This window comes from Podarcis liolepis (genome assembly GCF_965112155.1).
Source record: "Podarcis liolepis genome assembly, chromosome: 4".
In the NCBI taxonomy this organism is placed as follows: domain Eukaryota; kingdom Metazoa; phylum Chordata; class Lepidosauria; order Squamata; family Lacertidae; genus Podarcis; species Podarcis liolepis.
In genome coordinates this window covers 77,838,267-77,865,925 of record NC_139558.1, presented here as the reverse complement: position 1 = coordinate 77,865,925, position 27,659 = coordinate 77,838,267, and the positions used below count along the sequence as shown (strand labels likewise).

General features: G+C 45.8%; 1 protein-coding gene across 3 annotated transcripts in view; it reads left to right on the top strand.

Annotated features, from left to right (window-relative positions):
• B4GALT4 (beta-1,4-galactosyltransferase 4) overlaps window positions 1-27,059 on the top strand; it is a 36,410-nt gene extending 9,351 nt beyond the window's left edge. For all 3 annotated transcript variants that reach the window (XM_083498975.1, XM_083498976.1, XM_083498977.1), the window contains 5 exons: window positions 209-441; window positions 3,782-3,969; window positions 4,920-5,042; window positions 25,719-25,823; window positions 26,319-27,059. In XM_083498975.1, coding sequence (XP_083355101.1) covers window positions 209-441; window positions 3,782-3,969; window positions 4,920-5,042; window positions 25,719-25,823; window positions 26,319-26,460 — 791 coding nt within the window. In that variant the 3' untranslated portion in view covers window positions 26,461-27,059. The remainder of the gene's footprint in view (window positions 1-208; window positions 442-3,781; window positions 3,970-4,919; window positions 5,043-25,718; window positions 25,824-26,318) is intronic.
• Window positions 27,060-27,659: the final 600 nt, after the last annotated feature.

Sequence of the window (27,659 nt, the reverse complement as noted above, 5' to 3'; positions counted from 1 at the left end):
AGAGTAGCTTGCTGGCCAAATCTAGCTGCTTACAAAAGATTTTAGTGTATAGTTCCAAGTTAAAAAAACAAAGCATCAAATAAACCTCCTCAGTCTCCGAAATGGCTTCGCAGATTCCTAAGCATTTAAGTTAATTTGCTCTTACGACTTACAGCAGCTGTGTTTATAGTTTACGAAGATGAGACTGAAGTCATGCCTTTTCCCATAGGAGGCCCTAGCAAGCTTTTCTTTAAGGCATCTCTCACCCTGGAGGAGGTGCAGAAAGAGAATCCTCGAGTGTCAAAGGGACGCCATCGCCCAGAAGGCTGCTTAGCTCAGCAACGTGTCGCAATATTGATTCCACATCGCAACCGAGAGAAGCACCTGTTGTACCTGCTGGAGCACCTTCACCCATTTTTGCAGCGACAGCAGCTGGACTATGGCATTTATATCATCCACCAGGTGGGTCCATACAAAACATCTGCAGCTAGAGATGAGGGGTGAATCCAAACCTTCCTGCCCTGTGGTTGTGTCTAGAGGTCTTTTGACTGTTGTGTCTGTTTGTGCAATTGGGGATCAGAACACTGCTTCAGGCACATTCCACATCGTTTCCCCCAGTCCTGATACAAATCCATATCAGTGTGTTACCAGCGGTTAGGAGTCCCCATGTGCACCGGTCCTGATGAGTTTCATCTTCTGCTGCAAGAGCTTAAAGCAGATCAGATGAATTAAGCGGAGCGGGTGGCAAATTAACTTTATGCACTGTTGGTAGAGCATTGTTCTCAAAGCTGCCAGGCTTGAGAAATGTGTCTTGCTCAAATAATTGCCTGTTTGTGTCCTGGGGCTTGGCTCGTGTTTTCATGTGTGCCTGACTTCCTTCGGTTATGCTTGGTGAAGTTCCCTTGCACTCACTGCTTTAGAGGTGGTGGTTTTTGTAAAGAATAAAATGTTCTTTGGCCTTCATCTTCCCTTGAGCGCAAAATGTGGCAGCATTTATAGCAATAGAGGCACACATTCTTGGCTCACGCTTCACGTTTCATAAGTCAGTCTCCTATTAATAAATAATACATTATCGAGTCAATTTTTAATTTTTTAAAAAAGGATTACAGTGGAAACTGGAGATGGTACATCTGGGTCTCTTGCCCTCTAGAGCTGCTTTACCTATCCATTATTTTATTGGCTGCTCCTGTTCCTAGGCTTGTAAGCTACATGGATCAAGATGGGGTGAGAGGGGTATAATGCAGCCACATCACTGTAGCAAAGCAGGTTTGGGTCTGGTCAGGGCTTGGATAGGAGGCTTGGGAATCCCATGTCCACCACCTTGAGTTCCATGATGGATGTAATACTCTTAAGTAGACCAAATTGACATTGGTTTGATGCTCTTTTGTACACAATTACATTCTGGCTTAGTGAGAACCTAAATGAGGAATGTGATAACCATTTCCAAATCTCCTGGAATAATACAAATTATTGGGGCTAGGGGATGAGAGTTCCATTCCTTAAACTGCACCAGTCTTCTGCTCAGAAGTAATATTTGCACATGTATTCGTCATCTAATCAGGCGAGGTGGGCTAAATTTTTAGATACATTGAAGAACCGTGTTTTTCGCTCCACAAGACGCACCTAGTTTTTGGAGGAGGAAAACAAGAAAAAAAATATTCTGAATCTCAGAAGCTAGAACAGCAAGAAGGGATCACTATGCAGTGAAAGCAGCAATCCCTCTTGCTGTTCTGGCTTCTGGGATAGTTGCACAGCCTGCATGCGCTCCATAAGACGCACACACATTTCCCCTTACTTTTTAGGAGGGAAAAAGGGAGTCTTAAAGAGCAAAAAATACGGTATGTTGCAAGTGCTGTACACTTGGCTAGAACTAATTCCTTAAGGGCTGACTTTCCACTTTCCACTGACATTCTACACAGCGATCCTGGCATCTCCAGGTAGGCCTTGTCTGAAGCTGTGAAGAACTGCTTCCAAGTCATTGTAGGCCTGGACTGGGGAACCTCTGACCTGGGGGACAAATGTGACCCTCAGACCTCTACCCAGGTCTATCACAGCTTCACACCCTTCTTGAGTTTGTTTGCCTGGCTGGAATGTATCCTTAAACTCAGAAGAACATCTGAAGGCAGCCTTGTATAGGGATCTTTTTATTGTTTAATGTTTTATTATGTTTTTATATAAGCTAGAAGCCACTCAGAGTGGCTAGGGCAACCCAATCAGATGGGCGGGGTAGTAATAGTAGTGGTAGTAGTAATAATAATATAAAATATGCCTCTTGCTCATCTGGATGGAGGATAAAATGAGAGTGTGAATGTGTGTAGAAACTACCCAACTATACAAGGGTAGGGTTTTCATTTCGTTTTCACCGAGGCATTACGTTTTGCCTTTGACCCTGCCCCTACTGACACCTGGCCCTTGGAAGGCTGCCCAGGAACAAATGTGGCTCTTGAGTTCAAAGATTCCTTTCCCCTGTTGGAGACAATACTGAGCTAGGTGGACCAGCTGTCCTTTTGCAGCACCTGCTTTTTGCCTGAAGCTGCCTAGAGTCTCAAGTTCAGTGCTGAAGTGACAACTTGCTTCATCTTGGCAGTCTCAGTCTAATTTAAAACAAAAGCAGCTAATAGTATGCCATTAATATTCATTTGTCAATACTTGGTTTTTATAAAACCAGCTCTGTATGAAAGAGAAAAGAGGAGCTCTTTTTTTCCTTTTAAGAAGGCTTTTCATCTTTTATTCATTTCCTGTTTGCCTGGTGAATGCTATTCCGGAAGAGTTCTGAATGCTTTTGTGAGTGTCTCTGTTCTCCATAAGAAAGTATACACATCCTTGCCATTATAACAGGCTTTAGGTTGCTGAAGGAGTTTCTCTCAATGTTAAAAGAGAGAAGGAAAATATGTATTTTTTATATATGTTTGTAGAAGAATAAGTGGGGGCAAAACAATATTGTCTGTTACACAGAAAGGAAATTAATATTCAATTTAAAATCTTCTTTTATTGTAGAGTGAATGAAATATGGTCAATGCTAGTGAACTTTACAATGCAAAATATAAGTTTGAGGCTGCAGTCCTAATTATTCTTACTAGTGAATAAGCCCCATTGAACACAGTGGGACTTACTTCTGGGTAAACAGGCAGATGATTAATATTGTCATTCCAAGAAAGGAGTCCATACTCCTGTATTTTAAAACTTAAGTTGCAAACTGAATACTAAATGTTTAAATTATCATACCTCTGTTGTAGTCAATGACCATGGGTTGTGGAGATCTTTCCCAGCGACTTAACTATTCTGTTATAAGGTAAACAAGTAAAACTACAAGAACAAAAAATAAAATTTCCAATTTAGCCCAAGACCTAGGTAAAAACAACCACAAGACATTTGAATAGATTAAGCAGCCAATGGTCTTAGCAATAGTTCAGATGGAAGAGCTACTGATTGAGGCAGTTCTAGGAGGGGAACAGTCAAATGGTAGCTGGTCTCAGCCAAGTTAATGGAGGGCACCGTTGCTGCCCTGTGTTCTCCTTTACAGGCAGCCAGGAAGGGTGGCTGCTGATGGGATGAGAGACACTGTATATGCAAGACGAGTTGTTTGCAGCTAGAGCTGGATTGGGCTCAAAACACACATATGTTTTTATTCATTTATAATATTTCCCTTACCTTTTCTCTCAATCCCACAGCTGCTTTTGTGGTACAGTTGCTGTGAGCCAGGAAAGGATACTGTAAACGTGTGATCAGGAGAGCATCCTGATAGGAAGTTTACTTGGTTTTAACAGGTCTGACGTAAATTGCTTCCTTTTCTTGTTTGCAGGCTGGGAGTGCCAAGTTTAACAGAGCAAAACTGCTGAATGTGGGATATTTGGAGGCCCTGAAGGAAGAGAACTGGGATTGTTTCATATTCCATGATGTGGACTTGGTACCAGAGAATGACTTCAACATTTACATGTGTGGCAGTCAGCCAAAGCACTTGGTAGTGGGTAGAAACAGCACAGGCTACAGGTAGGAGCTGGGAGAGAGAACTTGCCCTTTCATAGTGATACAAGTAGGGACGCTAACAACAGGTGATTACCATTGCTTGAATTTTGCAAGCAGAATTGAAGCAGGCACCCTAGCCACCCATCCTATGTGCATGTGTGCATGTGTGTGCGCACACACACACACTGCAACCCATCTTGGTCCCCATGAGAAAAAAGCTTGCCTTGGGAGCCATCATAAGACAGAAGGTAGATACAGTTTCTGGGAAGGTGAGAGAGACCTGGCATGACTCACTTTTTCCTCTGCATGTTTTTCTAAGCAATGGGGTGAGCAACTCTGCTCCCTCTTGAGTGTAATCTGTAAGGGACCACATGTCATCTGTGTGTGAACATGAAGCCAGAAGCAGGTGGGGCCAGATCAAAGTGTGGGTGGGACTACCCCATTCTCTTTCTTCTCCACCTCTCTTTTCCTCTGCAGTAGGCTGCTGGTGGATGGATGAGTTATTCTTACAGGTGGTATGAGCTGAATGCTGGGCAAAGGGCTTCTGAAATTAGACCCAACAGCTACATAAAATTAGCCTTAGGGCTGCTAGTTGCCAGCCTGGGAGAAAGATGTGGAGTGCCTTTTATGTATATATGTACACAGCCTTACCCATCTTCAAGGAGCTTCCGCTACCAGTTGTCCTGTCCATTGTCCATCATATTTTATATCTGTAGGGCTTTTTCCATTTCACAGAATGAAATGTCTTTGAGTCAGATTTCATGCCATAGGTGAGCTAACACTGCTTGCTCAGGACATGGCAAGGCCCCTGAGAGCATATCTCTACACACACTTCATTATTCATTTTTTTTGCTTCAGCAGATGGGTAACTGAACTTTTTTCTGGCTATAAAATAGTTTTTGATAAAGGCTATGTTTGGGTTTATGCCACTTTCTGAAAAGACTTTTTCTCCACCACTTCTTATTTGTTCCTAGGTTGCGTTACCAAGGATACTTTGGGGGTGTAACTGCTCTAACAAGAGAGCAATTTTCCAAGGTGAATGGATTTTCTAACAACTACTGGGGCTGGGGAGCAGAGGATGATGACCTCCGCATCAGGTAATTGCACACCTAAGCAAAGTGGGTGGCATAGACTGTGGGTGATTGGAGCTCCTTGGATATGACTCATACGTTGCTTAAAATGAATGCAGAAGGGGAAGAGAAGTGCTATGGGCGAATTGGAGATGAGAAGCTTGCGCAATATAAATAGCCTAAATAGGGATATGAAATCTTGACAGGAGTACAGACACTAGTTTGAATTGTTTTTTTTTTAAAAAAATGATATTTATTGAGAATTTAAAGTTACATAAAAAAAGAAAAGAAAAAGAAAAGGCAAGAAAAAAGAAATTAAACAATACAAATCAGTAAAAAGAGAATAAAAAGTACAAAACATATAATACACTAAAATAAAAAACAAAAGCAAAAGAATAAATTTAAAAACAAATCCAATATTCCCATATCCTTATCTTCATTAACTTGTTTCATCGACCTCCTCACACCTCCCTTTTTTGTATTCTAATGATTGATTATCTCAGCAAATCCTTTCCATCTTTCACTGTATTCTGTCCTTTAGTTGTCTTAATTTATTTTAGCCTTATCTTACCATATAAAAAACAAACAAACCTTAGAACTTAAAAACTTATTTATACATAATTCCTTATAACATTTCTACTAAAGCCTAATAGTTTCATTCCAAGATTTTCCTAACAGTCATTAATTTTGCAATATTTCTCTAAATGAATTTTTAAACTTTCTACCAATCTTCATCCACCGTCTCCTCTTCCTGGTCTTGGGTCCTGTCAGTCCTTTCTGTCTGTTCCATCTAGTCCATCAACCTGGTGATCTTATGTCCGAAGCTCTTAACTCTTTTCCATGTCCCTTCTGCAGATCTTCTTCATAATTGTACCTGCACTTTACTTTGTCTTCTGCTGGTCTTGTACTTAATTTCCTTCCTTTGTCTCTGAGGAGTAGATCTCGGGGGAACAACCTAAGAATGTCTTTATCCCTTCTCAACCGGTCAGCCCGTTCTCCATGGTTAGCACTAAAATCCAAAAAAATATTCCAAAGCATACTTCAATGTCCCTCCAAAGTTGAGGGCCTCGACCACTCCAATCTCCTCCTGGCCCAAAACCAAATCCCAAAAGTCAGGACATCCCTGCATAGGAGGATATACCGTAATTTTCGCTCCATAACACGCGGTTTTTTGCTCCTAGAAAGTAAGGGAAAATGCCTGTGCGTGTTACGGAGCGAATGCACTCGACCGGAGCCCTGGCTGCCGTCAGTCAAGCAAAGCGGAGCCGCTTGCAGGGCTTTGCACGGCTCTAACTTTGCTTGCTTTACAGCCAGGAGGAGGGGAAGGAGCCGAGGAGGGAGGGAGGGAAGGAGAGCCATGGCAGCAAAGCGGGCAGCAGCCGCTTACACGCGAGGAGGGAGAGACGGGAGCCATAGCAAGCCGGGAGAAGGCAGGCAGTTCAAAGCCAGCAGGCGCTTTTAAAGTAGCCGGTAACAGCTGCTGCAGCCTCAGCTAGCAAAGGTCCCAGCGCTCTCTAAACGGAGCAATGAGGCTGCAGAGGGACAGGAGGGCTTGGATCAGGAAGGATAAAGTTTAAGCAACCAGCAGCAAAAAAAACCCAAAACCAACCTGGAGCTCTGAGCCAGGAGCGCAGTGAAAACCAGGAAGTAAAAGAAAAGGCTATCCCCCCGCTTCTCAGCTGTTTTCAGGCAGGATAGATTTGAGCATTGTCTGGGTCCTAGTGCCCCTACTGCTTTTTTGTGCTCCATTCTATTGCTGCTGCTGGTGGCTGCTTATCACTCAAACTGAACCTGATACCAGTAGCCACCTGTACAAACAAAGTAGAAGGCTGCAAGGAGGAGAGCTTTTACACAGCTCTAATGGCAAATCCCCTGCAATCTAAGTCCTCCTCACTTGCTCAAATCTATTCTGCCTCAAAACAAGGAGCAGAAGAAAAAGGCTGCAAACTGTTAAATGGAAAAAACCCCAGGCACAGGGCAAATACCTTAAGTATACCTTTAAAGCAACAGTGCTCTTTCCCTCCCTGCTCAGCTCGCAGAAAAGCTGCTTCTTCACCCACCCCACACGTGCTCCTTATCCCTTGAGTGCTTTTCCTTCCCTCCCCACTTAAAACGTGGTTACAAAGCACGGATCCACATGGATCCTCAGTATTTTTGCACCGGGTCACCCCAAACTCACCATCAGATCACATGTCTGTGGCCACAGCATGAACCACAAAAATCATACATCTACTGTTTCATTTAGAATATTTTTTTCTTGTTTTCCTCCTCTAAAAACTACGTGCGTGTTATGGTCAGGTGCGTGTTATAGAGCGAAAAATACGGTAACCAACTTGCCATCTCCAGTCCCGACAGGACTCCGTCTCTCCAAGTCTGACTCACTCCAGATTCAGTCATCAGAAATGACAGCTTATGTTCCTGCAAGGCCACATCTCTCTCAACTTGTATTACTTGAGGTTCAACAACAACCTCCTCCTTTGTCTTCTCCGCGGCTTGCCCTGTCAGGGCAGATTCCTGGGTCAATTCTTGAGCAGGTTCTATATCAGTGTTCGCTGTTTGACCGAAATTATCAGTTGCAGTAGTCATCAAATCCATCTTCGCATGAAGCTGCTCCAACAAAGCACTTGTCCTGCACAAAGCAGACACTAAGGCTTCCTGTGTCAACATTCTTGTCCAAGGTCAATGTCTGTTTCTCACGATCCTTAATCTCTACAGCTGTAGAGTTCCCCAGGTCCACTCCAACAACAGTTCAAAAGCTCCCTCTAGAGGAAACAATTTCTATTTGTATCCATCCTTTTACAAGCAGGTCCAGCAACAAAATTGCTTTCATTTTTCAAATCTTTGTTCCTTTTTAGTGCAAAAGGAAACATTGGAGTCAATATGTTTCTCTTATTTGACTATCTGTCAACATACATTATTATTCACAGTCAATGAACTTTCCCAAAACGTCTATCTTTGACAGCCCGTTCCCAGGTTCAAGACGATAGAAATTTATCTTTCTTTACTCCCTCTCCTGCAGGCTTGAACAATTTAAGATTTCCCCCCTCTTCTCCTGCTTCCAAGGGGGGTTTTGTAGTTTTAACCAATGGAAATTTAGTCCTTTACAGATAACTTTCCAGACTTTAGCTTGCGATGTCTTTGCTTCAAGCTATTTACAAAAGCGGAAGGCGGACTTCCTGTTTAGACCTTCCCGCTCCGGTGCCAAATTACGAAGTCTAATAATCCAATTTTCCATTCTACTCACGGGTACTTGTTTAGAGTCCAATTGTCCACAGGAAAAAAGTCAGCGCTCTCCGACAACAGCAAGGCGGCTTCACTCCGTGAAAAGAGCAATCGATTTGAAGCACTGCGCCTCTCACCCCATGTCGCTCCGGATCCCCGTAGCCGGGTTTCCCCGTGAGTAGGGGAGGCGCAAAAGGTGCCAGCCAAATCCCAGGTCCACAGGCTTCTCCCGCCTGTGGTTTTTGATGGGTCTCCGCCTCGCCGTGGCGGTCCAGACCCTGATTTTCACGGAGCGGATTCCTCCAGATCAGAGGAAATCCGCCATTGCCGGTGGTGCTAACCCGGAAGTCCGACACTAGTTTGAATTGACTGCACTTAGATGAGATCATTACGGGGAGTTACTGGTTGACTAGTGACCAGAAACTCTGCTTGCTGGAAGGGTTGTAGCTCAGTGATAGAGCATCGGCTTTGCATGCAGAAGGACCCAGGTTCAGTCTCCAGGTAGGGCTGGGAACAACTCCTGCCTGAAACCCTGGACAGCCACTGTCAGTCAGTGTAAACAATTCTGAGCTAGATGAGCCAATGGCATATGGCAGGTTCGTATGCCCCTATCTTTTAAATTGACCTCCTTTACCTAGCTATTATTTAAGGCCTTTCCTAACGTGGGCAGCGGGAAAGAATCCTGCTTTCTCTTTATTACATGTATATGCTTAAGTACTAAAATTGGTGAGGACCACCCACCAAAGAAATATTAAAAGGAGGAGGGGAAGAAGGACTGTAAAATGGGCACAGCATTCAAAATGAGATGGGGTGGAGGGCTCATAATGCACTTTTGCTTCAAACACCAAAGCACCATCTAAGAAACATCTATGGTGATGCCACAATTGATTTCCAGCTGGCAAAATACACCTGCAACAAACTGAATTATTGCCCTTGAAAAGCAGGTGCATCACAGCAACTAAGGACAAAGTATGACTTGAGGGGACCCCCCCCAAGAAAAACAAACTTATGGTTGGAGCTAATGGTGGTTATAACCCAAAATACATGGAGGGCACCATGGGGAAGGTCATTCATATTTATTAACATCACTTTCCCAGAAGGATGGAGGAGTGGTGGTGGTGATTGTGAACTCAGAAGGTATCTTGTACTGTTGAATGACAGCTTTGAATTTACAAAGGGTATGACATGGAGACAGACTTGTTTCATCAGAGGTTTTTTTTTTAGACTTCAGATATTGAACAGGTCAAGTTAGTTGACTAAACTTCAAAAAAATGCAGCTGATCTCTTTCTCAACTTTCTTTTATCAACTTGCATGTTGGCAAAACAGCTATTTTCCTCACAACACCGTTGGAATGATGTCATTGGACGGTTCAGTGATGGTTGTGGTGTCCCCACCAATAAATTGCACAGCCTGGAACGGTGCTTAATAGCAGTGTTATCTCAAATTCTGTCTGTCGCAAATATCTTGTGCTCATTATTAGCAGCAAACTGTGCAGATATTTTAAGAGCACAGTGCTACCTTGGTAGTCGAAAGCCTTTGTTGAACAAATCGGCTCCGGAACACCGCAAACCCGGAAGTGAGTGTTCTGGTTTGAGAACGTTTTTCGGAAGCCAAGTGTCTGACATGGCTTCTGTGGCTTCCGATTGAGTGCAGGAAGCTCCTGCAGCCAATCGGAAGCCGCGCCTTGGTTTTTGGACCGTTCCGGGAGTCGACTGGACTCCCGGAACAGGTTAAGTTCAACAACCAAGGTACCACTGCATTTCAAATTTTTAACTTCTCGTGTAGAAATTTGAGAAACTTCTGGACATTGACAGCTTTGCACTGAGAGAACTTACAAATGTCTAGCATATCTGTTATGCTATGTTCCTGCTGCTGTCACTAGAAAAAGCAATTTCTAACACATTGAAGCCACAGAAATGTGCAGTGTGTGGAATCAAAAAGAAAACAGTAATCATGGTAATATTAAAACATTAAGTCTCCTGTAAGATGTGTATCATAATCAAATTTCTCATAAGTCAGCATTTCTGAACTGCTGGCTCTTCTTGCTGTTGTTAGGGAGTCTTGCTTGCCAGCTGCGTTGACAGTTTGATTGGCTTTTGGTTACAGGATCTGTTTATTGCTGCCTCAGAGAACTTGTCCTTTCTGTTTACCTTCCTCTCTGAATGTCAACAGAACTGCCATTTACAAGAAAATAAATACTGCAAGCTGATAAAAAGGAAAGATAGAAGCATTGTTCCTCTTGACTGAATGCTAAAAAGGGACGGGCTGGGATTGAGAGGCAATCTTTTTCTGTAGATGGCAGCAATTTTCAGTCCCAGCTGTCTTTATGTCTTGCAGGAAATACAGCGACGAGTCTTGTTGCACCTTAAAAACTAGCAAATTTATTATGGTATAAGCCTCTTTAAAAAAACAACCAGAGTCTACTTCATCAGACACAATTGGTTTAATTAACATGGTGGCACTTTATTTCCTCGACCATCTTCATGGTGCAGCATGTGCCTTATCGCATTAGTAATGGTGCTGAAATTTTGAAAATATGTCACTGATAGTGTTATTTTTTCCAGAAGTCAACTTTGGCTCCTTTTGAAAGTTTATTTATCTTTTTTTATAATAATATTTATTCCTTTTACAACAATTTAAACACTTACAGAAAAAACAAAGAAAAAATAGTACATTACAATACAAAAAAACTACATAAAAATTAACAAAACAAAACAAAAACAATTTAAAAACACATCAAAAGAGAAAAAAGAAAAAACTTCCAATATCTTATCTTTCTTTCACATATTTCCATGGCCTCCTCACACCTCCCTTTTTGTATTCCACTTCTATTAATTATTTCAGCAATTCCTTTCCATCTTCCCCTGTTTTCTATCCTATAATTATCTTAACACATTTTAACCTTATTTACCTTTAATACTCTATTAATCTATTTATACTTAATTCCTTATAACATTTCTACTGAAGCCATATAACTTCATTCCAACATTCTTCTAACATTCATTAATTTTACAATATTTCTATAAATAATCTTTAAACTTTCCCCAGTCTTCTTCCACCGACTCTTCTCCCTGGTCTCGGATCTTGCCAGTCTTTCCCGCCAATTCCATCTAGTCCCTCAACTTCATCTGCCATTATCCAACACTTCAGTGCTTCCAAGAGACAACCATTCTCTCAGCCAGCAAAAAGCAGATGGTTCACAACAAAGTTTAGGGGTCTGGCAGGGCAGGTCCACCTCCTTCTTTAGCATCCGTCAATATCTTAAATTTTACTCGAGGCTTCCTGCCCTGCCAAACAAATCCAGAAACATCCCTCTGCCACCTCCTGAAACAATCCAACCCATCCAAAACTTGCACTATTTGGAACAAAAGCAACATCCCCGGCAACACAGCAACCCTCATCCCCACCACAACAGCTCGGCCCAACAATAGCAACTTCAGATTTGTCCATATTTCCCAATCCCCCTTCTCTTCAATCCAACGTCCTTCACAGTTACCCTTAAATAAATTCACATTTTTGGCGGTCATACTGACCCCCAAAAGCCTCTCTTTCTCAACCGATGTTAGTCCTGTCTCCTCCTGAAGCTCTGTCAAGCTTTCCTTTCCCAATTCAGGTAGGGCTCTGGTCCTCAAATTCATCTGTTTTTCTTTAAATTCCATCATAACAGATGTCAACTTATGTTCATCGAGTTGCCTTTGAATGGATGGGGCTCTCTCACACTCCAGTTGTATTGTTTTACATTTAGCAGCAAGGGTTTTCTCCCTGACTTCATCCGCAGTTTGCCGTGTCAAGGTAAATTCTTGTATCAATCTCTGGATGGTTTCTGTGTTGGTGTTCACCTTTTCTCCCAGATTGTCTGTTTTCCTGTGAAGCTGTTCCAGTGAATCGTTTATTTTCACTAATGCGACCACTAAGGCCTCTTCTGTCGACATTTCATCTGTTTTTTCCTTTCCATTTGCCATAACACTTGAGAGATTCAAGGTCAATCTCAGAGTCTCACAATTTTTATCTTGCAGCTGGAAATCCCCCTAGCCCAGCTCTTATAAAGTAACCAATTTCAGAGACTTCCACTAGGGGGAAACATTCTATTTATAATAGTCAAGAATGTCCCCTTTAAACGCAACTCATACAATCCAAAGTTAGTTTCAGATTTCAGTTACTTTTTACTCCTTTTTAGAAGCAGCCGGAGACAATAGAAACAATGTATTTCTCTTACTTTGCTAGCTGTCAAGGAACGTTCTAAGTGCTGTCAATGAACATTCCAAAACGTCAGTCCTACTGGCAGCCCGTTTCCAGGGTCAGAGCGGCGGTATTTTAACTCCCTTCACTCTCTCCTGCAGGCATACTCAGTCCACAACTCCCCCCCCCTCTTCTCCTGCCTCCAAGGGGGGTTTTATGCTCTTTACCGATGGAAATTTAGTCTTTTACAAAAGGCTTTCCAAGACTTCAGCCTACAGTCTCCTTGCCTCAGTCTGTTTACAAATAGGGAAGGCGGACTTCCTGTTTTGAACCTCCCCGTTTCGATGCCAAATTAAACGTTTAAAATCTGATTCTCCCGTCTCAGCTCTACTCACGGGTAATTACTTTGGAGTCAAATTGTCCACAGGAAAAAGTCAATGCTCTCCGGCAACAGCTATGCGGCTTCGCTCCGTGGAAGAAGCAGACGATTCGAAGCACCGCGCCGCTCACCCCACGTCGCTCTGGATCCCCGAAACCGGGTTTCCCCGCGAGTAGGGGAGGTGCAAAAGGTGCCCGCCGAATCCTACGTTCACAGGCTTCTCCCGCCTGTGATTTTTACGGGTCTCCGCCTTCGACATGGCGGCCAGACCCAAATTTCCACGGAGCAGATTCCTCCCGGTCAGAGGAAATCCGCCATTTCCGGAGGCACCAACCCGGAAGTCTCTGAAAGTTTATTTATCAGCTGGGTCCTGTAGGAAGGCATTTAGTTTCTTCTTTATCGAAAACCATAAGTATCCTTGCATCTTGTGAACCAACTGTTTAAAAAAGGAGTTATTTTTCAACCATGTCAACTGGTAATTTGATCCGGGGTCTCTCCATATCTCTGGCTTCTCTTTCTCCCTGTACCCTTCACTGAGGTCTGTTTATTTGCCAGTGAAGGTTTTATCAATAAGTACATGGATGCTGCACATGTCCAGCGCTATCAGTCAACATCAGCTACTTATTTTATGGTTCCAAGATAAAATAGCCTAAAGGAGTGGCTCTTAATTTTTTTTATGATGATCTGCAGACCATCTTATTCCAGAGTCTAGATAAATTGTCGCTGCCAGCTTACAGTCCCAGGTGCATATACCCTTCCCCTGAGATGAGTACATCAAAGCCTGGAGGAGCTGAAATCCAGTGCTGGCAGCAATTTCTAGTCCCCCAGAGCTCTGGTGGACATGGAGTAGGACCAACATGCAGCAACATCTGCAATTGTGTGGTCTGAGTAGCAGCTGTGCATTTCTGGGTGGGGCTCACCATGGGCAGAACTACATGTTACACAGGCATGCCAGCTCCTGGTGGCTTCTCCTCCCCCTCCTAAGGAAAAGCAGAGTTGAGAGGAGAAGCTAAGGAACATGGAAGTGGTGTGTGCAATTGTGCTTCCTCCTCTGCATTCCCAATCCCTGCTGCGCCTCCTGCAGGGTTCTACTTGAATTTTGTAAATGGAGATAAAGTCTTGTCTAGAATTCTGCAAAGGGGAAAAAATCAGCTGGGGGGACAAAAAGTTCCTGGGGAAATGTGGTGGGCAGGCTTCCGTGCTCCTAATCTCCTCATCAGAAAACTGTTTTTCCTTGGTTGGGGGATTCCTATGTATTCTTGTATGTAATTTGCAGTTTGTGGCTAGAGCAGTGGTTCCCAGATAGCTAATTATTGAGGATCCCCTATTTTTAAAAAGCCAAAGCCATGGACCCCCTACTTTTGAAAAAAAAAATTCCTCTATGGTCGTTACCTGTGCAAAGCAATTTTTTGAAGAAAATGTGGGTTAGCCCCTAGTAGGCAAAGGATTGTAGGTATACTAAAAACAGACCCTAAAATTTGTGATATTGCCACAAATTGCCTATCCCCAGACAGTAGGAAAAACTTGTCTCCATTGCTCCACTACAACTGAATAAAATAAAAAAGCAATTGTGTCCCTAACGTGCAAGTGTTCTATTTGCAGAAGGCTTTTTTTATATGAGAGAGTATTCAAACATGCCATTCCTTACTTGTAATTAGAGATGGTACACCTTAGCAAAACTTTGCAGCATATGGTTCTGCTAACTGAAGGATCTTGCACCTTCAAGACATAGGTGAAGGCTTGGTCAGGGCTTGATACAGTATTGGTGAAGACTAAATAGAAAACAGCTGGTATTTTGTAATGTTGGTAATAGTAGCAGTAGTAGCTTTAGTAGTGATGATAATAATTTATTATTATTTAGTCCTGTGCCCAAGTTTCATCCCTGGCTTAAAGAGATTAATTAGTTAAATACAGTACTTATTTTGAGTGAGGTTTTTATTCTTGCTGTTTGCTTAATAGGAACAACCAACTTCTTAATTTATTAGGATTCTGCCGTACATCTGTTTCCTCCCACCCCCAAATGTAGCCACATAGCTTCCCACAGAAAACATGGAAACAACATCCACGCAGGCTGCCTTTTGCACTAAATAGGCCTGGGCCCTCACTGTGATGGTGACTTCACTTTATTGCAAGCAAAACCACTTGGCTTCCTCCAGCTGGCGCTGGTAGCAGAGGGACTTGGGAACAGCAGTGGTTTCACCAGCGATATACAGCTGAGTGAAGGCACTATCCCACTCTGCCCTCACACCAGAAGAGGGAGAAACAAGCTGTATTGGAGAGGAGCAATACATCTTGTTCCTCCCTCCGCTTCTCAGCTGAGGGGTGCATGGTTGCCGCTCCCTTCAGCCAAGCATTTAACGGAGCCTCCAGCCCACCGCTGGCTCGTTCAGTTGGGGGGCGGGAGGCCTCTTCCACCCCCCTGCTGAGCAGTTCATCAAAGCCCCAATGCTCCTTGGCTTGCATATGAGCCTGAGAGGCATCGGGATTCGCTCACTGTGTAGGACAGGGCCATGTATCTCGGCTGCTTCTTCCTTCCCAAAGGTGGGAAGAAGCAGCCGAGATAAATTCCAGTCATGGTGATATGTCAGCGTATACTGGTATTTAGCTGCTGATATATCACAATGTTGAAAAGGAAGTATCGCCCAGCCCTAGCACTAAACTAAATCATCAGAGGGTGAGCTGTTGTGCTAACCATAGTAGCAAATTGCTTAGCTCAGAGGTTTTCAACCTATTTGAGTCCACGGCTCCCTTGACCAACTACATTCTTTCTGTAACTCCCCTGTGGGAAAACATGCTCTGAGCCTCAGAAGCCTAGTTAAGTCACCCTTTCCCTGCAGAGCTGGCAGCCCCTCACCCCTTCCTTGTGAAGTGTTCCCTCTTCTCCCCTCTTCTCGGCAGGCATTTGACACAGCAAGCACAAGAAAGTGCAGCGCCTTCCCAGCCTCCCACTTGTCTGTCCATTCCCAACAGCAAGGGCTTGGTGGACTGGCTGGCTGGGCTCCCTCACCCACCTGCTTGCTTACTCGCTTACTCCAAGGCTGCCTCAGCTCCTGGAAACCAGCACCCCGGCCAGCCCCAGAGGCACCATTTACCTGGGGAGCTTGTAGCCAGGGCTGCTGCCACAAACAGCCTTTGGGCAGCAGAGATGTGAGAGGGTATCAGAGGAGGGTGGGAAGGAAAGAGGGATGGAGGCCAGTGCTCCCTGCGGCACCCCTGACCATCATTTAAGGCACCCCAGGGTGCCATGGCACACTGGTTCAAAACCACTGGCTTAGCTATTTCCCTTATTGGATTTCCAAGATGAGACAAGAATCCCAAATGCATAAGGCAAGAAAACCCTACCTACAAGCAGTGGGATAGACCATTAAACCTGATAGTCGTTGAATGCAAATAGAAGTTCTTTTCAGTTAAAAAGTAGAGAGCAAGGGGAAGGGATTGCTTACATTTTTTTTTTAATGATAAGCATGTGAATCTACCCTGTGGAGCAAGCCGTTTGCACTCTCTCTCCCCCCATCCCCCTCCAATTGCAAGAGCCCTAAGAAACTGTATCAGAGGTTTTTGTCCAATCCCAGCACACTTGCCATCCAGAAACTTTTCCACAAGTTTTTCCCCTGCCAGCAAGCAGGTGCTGGCCATGAGCAGAGGCTAGATGATCCGTGGATGACTTTTACTGTTCAATTAACAAGATAAGTGAGTCTATGGCAAGGGACCCCCTGGGTGTGTGTCCTCTGGACCCCTAGGGATCCCCGGACCCCTAATTGGGAACCACTGGGCTAGAGAACGTCCATACTCAAAAAGAATGTCCTTGGTGCCTCTGTTATCCATGAGTCCAATAGAGGGCAGCAGTTCCCTCTGTTATACTCTTACAAAACGAAGTTGGGTTATAAAGCAGAGTGGGAAAGGGTTTGGGGGTTTTTTTGTTTGGGTTTGGTTGTGGGTTTTTTTAGAACTTGTTTTTGCTCAGTGCTGTACTGATGCGCTGCTTTTTGAGTCTGATAGTTACTAGTGATTAGTTAGGCCTTGTCCTTCAGCAAACTGCTTCTAATTGTAAAAAGCCTTCTGTGGATTTTGTCCCTTCAACGTGACTGCCTAGAATCCCTAAGCAAATGAAGTCTTGAGCTGTAATACCATCATTATTGGTTTTCTTTCACTGGTTGTTTTACAACTCTGAGTGTCTCTGTTTGGCATGTGCACTATAGGAAAATAGGAAGCTATGTTATATCGAATTAAGCCACTGGTCTGTCTAGCTCAGTATTGTCTACACCCAGGGGTCAGGAGCCCACCTCCCACAAAGACATTTTAAAGGGCATAGAATGTTAATCAGCCAAAGGCCTGGATATAGAAAAACCTTTTCACCTGGCACCTAAAGATACAGTATGTAATTAATCTGCTATACTCAACAGCTAAGGTCAGGTGCAAGCTGCATCCCCCTCCCCCATGATCTCTTTCAGTACATGCCTTTGGATGAAGTGGGGTTCTAACCAGAATATGATGGTTTTTTAAATCAGCGGATGGCCCACCCACAAGGAAATCGGATTAGGAAGAAGCAAACTAGCACTTGCTAGCCTTGATTCTCTTATTTGCACAGCCAGATTGAAAGTGCTAAATGAATTTAAAAGGCCCCAAAGTTTGCCCCACCCCCACTGAGGGATATCTGAAAATTTGAGACGGTGCCCCACATTTCTAATAGCAAAGGTAACAGTTAAGGGTCTTCCATTACAGCTTGTACAAAAATGCGCAGTGTGGCTGTAGTAATGCTCCACTCGCCCCCTACTGCCCCTCCATCACCTGTCTTTGCTCTCCGGCCAGACCAGGTTTCTTGAGCAGGTTGGCGAGGGTTTTACTTTTCAAAAACACAGGCCGAAATAACACCGGTAAGGCTGCCACCACTCCCTCTTATTCAGGGGAACCCCGAGACACAATCCAGGGAGAGGGAATATAGGGTTAAGTCCCTTTATTCCATCTCAACTCTTTTTACAATGAGGTAGGTTTTCTTGGACCAGGGGTTTGTCAGCAGCTATAAACCACACACACTAGCAGCATCCCCCTAATCCACTATTTACACAGTTTCAAGATAATTTCTCAGCAGAAGATGCAGACAGAATACATATCCATACTTCATTTAACAGATTGGTACATCCTAGACAGGGTGTCAGCAACCACATTTTCTTTTCCAGCAATATGAGTGACCTTAAACTGGAAGTCTTGCAAGGCCATACTCCATCTAGCCAATTTCTGGTTAGAATTTTTTACTCTTTCCAACCAACACAGTGGAGAGTGATCAGTCTGAACCTCAAAGAAAGTACCCCACAGATAGGGACGCAGTTTAGTTAGAGCCCAGACCAAAGCAAAACACTCTTTCTTGATGGTGGAATAATTTTGTTCCCTGGTTATCAATTTCTTACTCAGATAAACCACGGGACGCCAATTTTTTTCTTGATCCTCTTGTAACAAAACGGCACCCAATCCAGTTTGACTGGCATCGGTTTGTGCTTTAAACGGCCGTCTCTGATCTGGGGCCAACATGACTTGATTGCTCACCAGGGCATGTTTCAACAAGTCAAAAGCTCTTTGGCACTCCTCAGTCCACTCTACCTTAACGGGCAAGGATTTCTTGCAAAGGTTGGTGAGAGGAGCTGCCAGGGTTGAGAAGTGATTGATAAATCTCCTGTAATAATTTACCAACCCTATGAAGGACTGCACATCTTTTTTCACCACAGGGCGAGGCCACTCTTGAACACATTGTATCTTAGCCTCCAGAGTTTTGATGCTTCCTGACCCCACTCTGAATCCCAAATACACCACTTCTCCTTGAGCAAACTGGCATTTAGACATTTTTACAGTCAGGTTTGCCTCTTGTAAACGGGCCAGAACTCTCTGCACATGCTTAAGGCATTTTGGCCACAAATCAGAAAAAATCAACTTAAGTTCCTCCAATCCCTCCCATCTTCCTCTGAACATACCCAACAGATTTTGAACACAGGGATTGGGCAAAATGAAACTCCAAGCAAACCTGAAAACATTTTTGCTCATAACATCATCATACTGTTTCCTAGGACTGAAATTCTGTAAAAGACCCACCAAATTCACTTTCTTCTTGACACAACCATTTGCATCACAAAACATCTTTTGAAACACAATAAACACATCAACAGGGTCTTTAAAGTCTTTAAGTTGTGGGCAGAAAAGTTCTTTGTTAGCCACAACAGAAATAAACTCAGTCTCACAAGGTGGAGTTTCTACAGCTTCCCGGCAACCTAGGAAAGAATGATCAAAAAACTCAAAAGTTCTTACAGCTGCTTGATTGGGTGGAGTTGACCCCCCCTCCTTCTGCTTGCCTCTCAGTGTTTGGCTGACAGGAAACACTTGCATAGTTCACAGTTTGTGCTACTAGGGGGTTTTCTGTAAGCGGCTGTGCTGAAACTGCAGATCTCAACATTTTCACCCAAAAGAAAACTTTCACTAACTTGGGGTCTAAGACCTGGATCAAAAGGTTCCCCCATACAACCCTTGGAGGTAACCAAATCAGCAGTTGCAGGTTGGGGAATTAAAGTTCCACAACCAGGATTACTCTTCTGGAAGTCAGGCTGGCTCCATCGGGACAAAACTGAGTCCTTTGGTAAAGTCACGGTAACAGAGTCCATACTTTGCAGAGAAGACACAGCAATTCGATGAACCCTGGGGATGACGTCAGATGCTGAGCAGGGCCAATTAACACAAGGAGTGGCAGTACGTATCAAGCCAACCCTCCTCCCAACCAATTTCTCCGATGTTGTAGCCCCAGCAGTCTTAGTAATTTTGGGAGTTATAGTATCAGGCGCCAAACTTCCACCCTCCCTATCCGGGACAAGATTCTCCACAACTTTTGCTTCTAAGGGGACTCTTTCTAACTCATTAGGCAGTTTATCACGGTCACTTCCCACCTTCTGACCCAAATCCCCCAGTTCAACAGAGGCATCAAAGTCCTTTGTGGGTTCCATATCCAAGATTGGTAACTCTCCCTCCCCTCCGGGTTTTCCATCCAACCCTGTCTCAGGCTCAACAGAGTCTGTCCCTGCCTGAATTGAGGTGGGGGAAGCTGCTACAGTTACCGGATTCACCTTGGATTGTTGTTGCAGGTAAACTTGAAACCCAAGATCGTTTCCAACCAGGACGGGGCTTTTGCAAACTTGTGGGTCATGAACAATCACCAAATGGTCCCTGCTATAGCCTTTGTATTTAAGGGGGACTATTGCTGTTGGCTGATAAATTTCCTCTACCCCATACGGACTAATTTTCAGAGGCTTTGCCTGCATCTGACTAGGCAAGACCAGATCTCTAGATACGCTTGTAATATCTGAGCCAGAGTCCCGATACGAATCCACAACAGTTTTATTGACTTCAATAGGGGCAGAAAACTCCAACTTCGCCCAGTTCACACGGGGGGTTTTAAAATTACTCCCCGCACTCACCGGTCCCACATTAACAGCAGTTATTGGGACAGCAGGTGTTTCAGCTTTAAGTGTTGCCCCACCCTCCTCCTTCAGAGCCAAACTCTGCTTCACTCCGGATTTTAGTTGCTCCTCCTCCCAATCTTCCTCCGGCCGCTGGATCATCCGCACAGCAGGAGTGGACGTGAGGATGGGAGGCTTTTTATCTCCCAGCTGGGGACAGGCTGCTTTCACGTGTCCTGGCTTTTTACACAAGAAACACAGTCCAGACGTTGGGGACAGTTTAGGACGGTCTCCCCCTGTTGCAACAAAGTCTTTGGCAGGTGTAGGAACCCCACGGCTAGGTTCTTTGATGGGGGGGGCGGATCTCTCAGACCCAATCATAGGTCTATTCGCATTGTTCCCCCCTTTAGTAGCCCAATGGGCCCGATTAACCCTGAAGGACTCAGCAAGGGAGGTGGCTTCCTCCAAAGTTCGTGGCTTTTGGTCTGCAACCAGGCTGGCAATTTCTGGGGACAGGGACCGCATCAACTGCTCAATCAACAGGAGCTGCTTGATATCCTTCGCATCCTGAACCCCCTCGGCTGCGAGCCACAGTTCAAAATTCTGAGCCATCTTTGCAGAGAATACGGCTATGTTGTCAGTGAGCCCACCTTTCTCCACTTTCCGAAAGGCTTTTCTATATTGCTCAGGGTGTAATCCAAGCCGTCGCATAACTAGCCTTTTAAATTTCTCATAGTTATTTAGGTCATCTTGGGGAAGATTTCCCATCAGTTCTGCTAAATCCCCACAGACCAGGGAGCGCAAAACCACCATATACAGTTCTGGCGCAACCCCCATGTCCTTGCAAGTCACCTCAAAAAGATTTAGGTAAAACAGTACATCAGTAGGAGGTTGATATCTCTGAAATACCTTCCAATTGAGGTTATTTAAAGTCAGTCCTGGAGGGGACGGTTGTTGTTGGTTTCCCCCCCGCACAGAGACAGGTTCATACCTTGGAGCTCTACTGGACGGCATCCACCCATCCGGGCGTCGCTGTTCCGCCGCCATTGCATATTCGCGCTGGGGTCTCTGGTAAAACTCCTCCTCCTCTACCACGTACCGACATACTGGCACTCGGAACGGTTGAGCACTGACGGGCGAGTAGACCTTTCCCGGGCTAAACGAAGGCTGTCCCACCTTCCTGCGCACGTCCGGTGCATATGCCTCTCGGCTGTAGCCCCTCTCCGTCACCTCTTGTCGCTGTTGCGGCAACCTTTGAAAATCATACTCCATCCGGTCGTATCGTGGTGCCAAACGAATGGCTTGGCCGATTTTTGGACACTTTTCACGGGAACGGAATCCACCGTCCACTGGATCTCGTATCCATTCCACATCAAGTCCCTCTGAGAAATCCATCTCTCTAGACTCTGTGTAAACAGGAAAATTTTCCCTAGGACGTGCAGAAGCTGCCTCTGCTTGCACCTCCTCACGAGGGGTTAGGGTTTGGTACTCTGACGCAGCCCTCCCTCCTTCCACATGGCAGGTCTCTTGCTGACCCTTCCGGACCGTCTCTGGGATGCTGGAATCCACCAGCTCCTCCTGGGACCCATCGGAAAACCAGGACGCGGACTTTTCGCTAGGACTTGGAGTCCTGATGGGGTTGGTTTCCACCGGCAGGGAACTAGCTTCTCCCATTACCCCCCCATTGATCAATAGTTCTCAAGGATTGTTGCATGGTTGCTAAAGAATCCTCCATCCTAACTATCTCTACCCAAAATAATAAACCGCTTGTAAGCCACAGAAGATACGTGCCAAAGTTTTTTAAAACGTTACAGTGCTTTTCCGCAGGGAAGTTCTAGATCCCACCGCTGCCACCATGTAGTAATGCTCCACTCGCCCCCTACTGCCCCTCCATCACCTGTCTTTGCTCTCCGGCCAGACCAGGTTTCTTGAGCAGGTTGGCGAGGGTTTTACTTTTCAAAAACACAGGCCGAAATAACACTGGTAAGGCTGCCACCACTCCCTCTTATTCAGGGGAACCCCGAGACACAATCCAGGGAGAAGTATGTGTCCCATTAACCTGGCAATTCCCCCCTCTACAAGCTGAATCCACAGACTTGCAGACAGAAATTCTCACGGTAGAGCGTAACTAAGCGGAAGGCTTGGATTTAGCTATTCCCTCAGAAAAGGCACAAATACCAACAGCTTCTACTATAAAAATTTATTTTAAAAGAATAACAGAAAACATGTTGAAAATCAACAGGCACATCTTATGAGTCTTACAAACATACCGTATTTTTCGCTCTATTGGACGCACCGGACCACAGGACGCACCTAGTTTTTAGAGGGGGAAATCAAGGAAAAAAATATTATCCCTCCCCCCAGCCCCAAAGAGCAACGGACAGGCTGCGCGCAGCCTGTCTGCTTCTCCCAGAGCTTCTTGGGGCTGCGGGGGAAGCCCGGGTTCCCCCACCAGCCCCAAAGAGCAAAGAAGCCAAGACAGCTCAGGGGATCCATAGCCGCGCAACCTCTCCAGCCAGGAGCTAAACTTCTCCAGCGCGGCTAAAGAAGAAGACAAGGCAGTCCAGGGCTGGCACTCACTGCCCTGGCTTCCTCTTTAGCCTTGCACAGCATCTTTAGTCTTGCACAACGGGATGGATTGCGCCCGCTGTCCACCGGGGCTGGACTAGATGACTCCTGGGGTTCCCTTCCAACCTTGCAATTCTATGACCTCGGAAGGTGTTTGGGGTCTCCACCACTGGAGGCTTTTAAGCAGTGGTTGGGGGACCATCTCTCTGGCGTTCTTTAGCTGTGATTCCTACATTGTGAGGGGGCTGGGCTAGATGACCCTCAGGTGGCCCTCCCAACTCTATACAGTCCTACAGTTCTGCAGCAGGAGATCCACAGCCACTTAGAATCATAGAATCATAGAATTGGAATAGACCACAAGGGCCATAGAGTCCAACCCCCTGCCAAGCAGGAAACACCATCAGGGCACTTCACACAATGCCCACACCATCAGGGCACTTCACACAATGCCCACACCATCAGGGCACTTCACACAATGCCCACACCATCAGGGCACTTCACACAATGCCCACACCATCAGGGCACTTCACACAATGCCCACACCATCAGAGCACTTCACACAATGCCCACTCCCAATTTTCATCTGAGAGACATGTGGCTTCAATGTCTAGGTAGGTACCCCCCTACTTGCCACACTTCCCCCACCTCACTTAAGCTGAGGGAATTCCTGCCCAGAGAAGCTCCCAGGTGAGGCAAGGGTTAAGATCTACCTCTGGTAGATCTCTTGTGGCTGGAGAGGCACGCAAGGCTAAAGAGGAAGCCAGGGCAGTGGGATGGATTTGCGAAGGAGGCTTTGCGAAGCCTCCCCCCCCCCCCCCTGGAGAGGCGCGCAAGTCTAAAGAGGAAGCCAAGGCAGCGAACGGGATGGATCGTTCCCTGCTCTGGCTTCCTCTTTAGCCTTGCGAAGTCTCCTCCCCCGCCCAGGCGCGCAAGTCTAAAGGGGAAGCCAGGCAGCGAACGGGATGGATCGTGCTCCCTGCCCTGGCTTCCTCTTTAGCCTTGCGAAGCCTCCCACCCACCCCCACCCCCGGAGAGGCGCGCAAGTCTAAAGGGGAAGCCAGGCAGCAAACGGGATGGATCGCGCTTGCTGCCTGGCTTCCCCTTTAGACTTGCGAAGCCTCCCACCCACCCCCACCCCCGGAGAGGCGCGCAAGTCTAAAGGGGAAGCCAGGCAGCGAGCGCGATCCATCCTGTTTGCTGCCTGGCTTCCCCTTTAGACTTGCGAAGCCCCCCACCCCCCCACCCTCGGAGAGGCGCGCAAGTCTAAAGGGGAAGCCAGGCAGCGAGCGCGATCCATCCCGTTTGCTGCCTGGCTTCCCCTTTAGACTTGCGAAGCCCCCCACCCCCCCCACCCCCGGAGAGGCGCGCAAGTCGAAAGGGGAAGCCAGGCAGCGAGCGCGATCCATCCCGTTCGCTGCCCTGGCTTCCCCTTTAGACTTGCGAAGCCCCCCACCCCCCCACCCCCGGAGAGGCGCGCAAGTCTAAAGGGGAAGCCAGGCAGCAAACGGGATGGATCGCGCTTGCTGCCTGGCTTCCCCTTTAGACTTGTGAAGCCCCCCACCCCACCCCCACCCCCGGAGAGGCGCGCAAGTCTAAAGGGGAAGCCAGGCAGCGAGCGCGATCCATCCAGTTCGCTGCCTGGCTTCCCCTTTAGACTTGCGAAGCCCCCCCCACCCCCGGAGAGGTGCGCAAGTCTAAAGGGGAAGCCAGGCAGCGAACGGGATGGATCGCGCTTGCTGCCTGGCTTCCCCTTTAGACTTGCGAAGCCCCCCCACCCCCGGAGAGGCGCGCAAGTCTAAAGGGGAAGCCAGGCAGCGAACAGGATGGATCGCGCTCGCTGCCCTGGCTTCCTCTTTAGCCTTGCGAAGCCTCCCCCCGGCTGGAGAGGTTGTGCAAGGCTTTTCTAGAGGAGGGAGAAGGGACTGACTGGCGGCGTCAGTCCCTTCTCCCTCTTGGGGAAAAGCCCGCAAGAGCCGCGCAAAGCTTGTGTGGGGCTCTTGAGGGCTTTTCCTGCCTGCCTCCTCCCTGCATTCGCTCCATAGGACGCACAGACTTTCCCCCTTAGTTTTTAAGACGGGAAAAGTGCGTCCTATGGTGCGAAAAATACGGTAAAATAAAAACACTGTATAATATCACTAGCTTTACATACTCACAAAGGAACACAGTTAGAGTAGTCAATAGTCCATTCAGGTTGTTGCGTAATGGAGATGTTTGAGTATTTCCATTTCAAAAGGACGAAACGACGGCTATCGGTGGAAGTTACAGCCGGGCATCTTTGCAAGTTGCAGAGCAATGGCAGAGAGCAAAACACAAAACATCCCTTGATCCTTTTATTCACAATTCCGACTTGGCGTCGTAACTTTTAACCAATCAAGAGTCTTAATTGGATCAGCTCACTCTGTCGCAGCTGGGTCAGTTTTAGGTTTGAACCCTAATCAAGGAATCTTCCTCCCACCTGTGGAAATTAACCAGATCCCCAATTCTCAGCAATTTGAAAACAAACAACCTCCGGGAGGGGGGAAGAGGTTCACACCCCCAACCCAGGTGTCAAGCCTTTCATTAAATCAAGGATTCCTTTCCTCCCATAAACCTCTCACACCAAGGAGACGAAAAGTCTGGAGTTTAAAGATACACAACTCCCTTTCCCAGGGTCCTTGCGGCTGAAAAAATACCCACAAGGCCACATTCTTTTACTTGACCAAGGAATGATTTTTCTAACAGTTGTAACTTTACTACAGTGGCTGTCATTTTAGTTGAAGTTTATAGGGACCTGCGCACTGATGCACTAGAGGGAGTGTGAGTCAGATGCCTATTTTATAGTTTTGAGCTGGGGGAGGTTGGGAGGTTCTGATCATCATTCTCAAGCCTCACCCCCCCATCTCCATTACATGCTTGCAAATCATTGCTATATTTGCATTTAGAGTTGAAATACAGAAGATGAAGGTTATCCGGCCTTCTCCTCATGTGGCCAAATACACAATGATCTTCCACACGAGAGACCAAGGCAATGAAGCAAATCGACAGAGGTGAGTCAATGAAGTCATATTATGGTAGTAAAACTAGGTGGATGGGAAATGGGTGAAAATGCGACATACGGTCTAAGCCAGGGTGGCCATTATGGTGCCCACCAGAAGTTTTGGACTAAAATTTCCAACAGCTCCAGCCAGCATTTCCAATGGTCAGGGATGATGGGCATTGTCTCCTGCAACATCTGCAGGGCACAACATTGACTAACCCTGGTCTAAGCATAGTGTGGGCACGGTACCCATATAAATGGATTGTGAAACACCAAGCCAGACAATATATCATATATAGAAGTTGTCCTTGCTCAGGTCTGTATTGCCTCTTAAACTGCAGTTTGCATCTTCGGCCACTGGAACTTAAGATTCATCTGCTTTCAGAGTTTTACATATCGTACCTGTCTCTAAAACAGAACCTTCATGACGTTTTAATTCATGCCCTCTTTTCTGTTCTCTCTCCACCCCACCCCACCCTACCCATTTTTATTTTTAATTGTTCAGAATGAAACTCTTGCGTCAGGTATCTCAAGTGTGGAAAACAGACGGGCTAAATTCCTGCTCTTACAAGCTGCTCTCCGTGGAACACAACCCTTTGTACACCAACATCACAGTGGACTTTGGCATGCCGGCCAAGATTTCATAACCATCTCTTGTGCCTAATGAACTGTATGGATAATCGAAGACAATTTCCAGGGCCGAGAGCAAGCACCTACGTTTTTGTTGGTGGTTTCCCAGAATCAAGTACATTACAGGGGGAAGAATAGGGTCCCCCCCCCCACCCAATCTCTAGTAGCTTTGTTAGATGTTTCTTCCTGGACTTCAGGACAGTACTGGCCTGTTGGTGACTGCAGTTAACTTAAATAACTCTATGATCATGGTTTTTTCTTTGATTAAAAATATTAATTCCTTCCTCTGGAGGGAATTGACTTCCACTGCCTGAAAGCTATCTGTTTTGATAGCTGATGTTGAATCTCCACCATTTTAAAGTGGAAACAAGGATATAAGGACAATACTACCATGCTTTTTCCAAGGTGCAAAGTTAAAGGGCTTCTTCATCCAATGGGCAATTCTCTTTTAAATAGGATAGCCCTGTTGGAAATGGCTTTTTCTTCAGCCAGTTGAACAAGCATTCATCATAACCTCCTGAGGTAAAGGTATCTGATGCCATCGTGTTAAGAATACCCACAGGGAGAATGAGGGAGATTTGAAAACTCGCAATAAAATATGGAGCATATTGAAAAGCCAGTGTGGTGTAGTGGTTAAGAGCGGTAGTCACGTAATCTGGGTAACCGGGTTCGTGTCTCCGCTCCTCCACATGCAGCTGCTGGGTGACCTTGGGCCAGTCACACTTCTTTGAAGTCTCTCAGCCTCACTCACCTCACAGAGTGTTTGTTGTGGGGGAGGAAGGGAAAGGAGATTGTTAGCCGCTTTGAGACTCCTGAAGGGGAGTGAAAGGCGGGATATCAAATCCAAACTCTTCTTCTTCTTCTATTCCATTGTCTTGGTGAAGCTTTCCAATTACATTGTCAGCTTAAGGGTGTGTAAGAAACCTTATTTAATTCTGCAGCTGGTTTGTAAAAATGTTTGTGGTGCCGTTGCCTAAGGACAGCAAGAGAATGCAGAGTGAGAGGTTGTGGAAGTAAATATTGAAGCTCCTCCATGCAGTTCCGCAAAGGCATAATGCACACATGTAAAATGGTCTGGAAACAACTGCTTGGGGGGGGGGCATGACAAAGTGGTTGTGTAGCTTCTAGGTGCATTTCAGGCCACGGTACTAAAAGGAGAATATGTTTTCAGGGAGGGGGAGTGAAGTTTCAACAGTTCCTAGAAGGAAATGTTTTG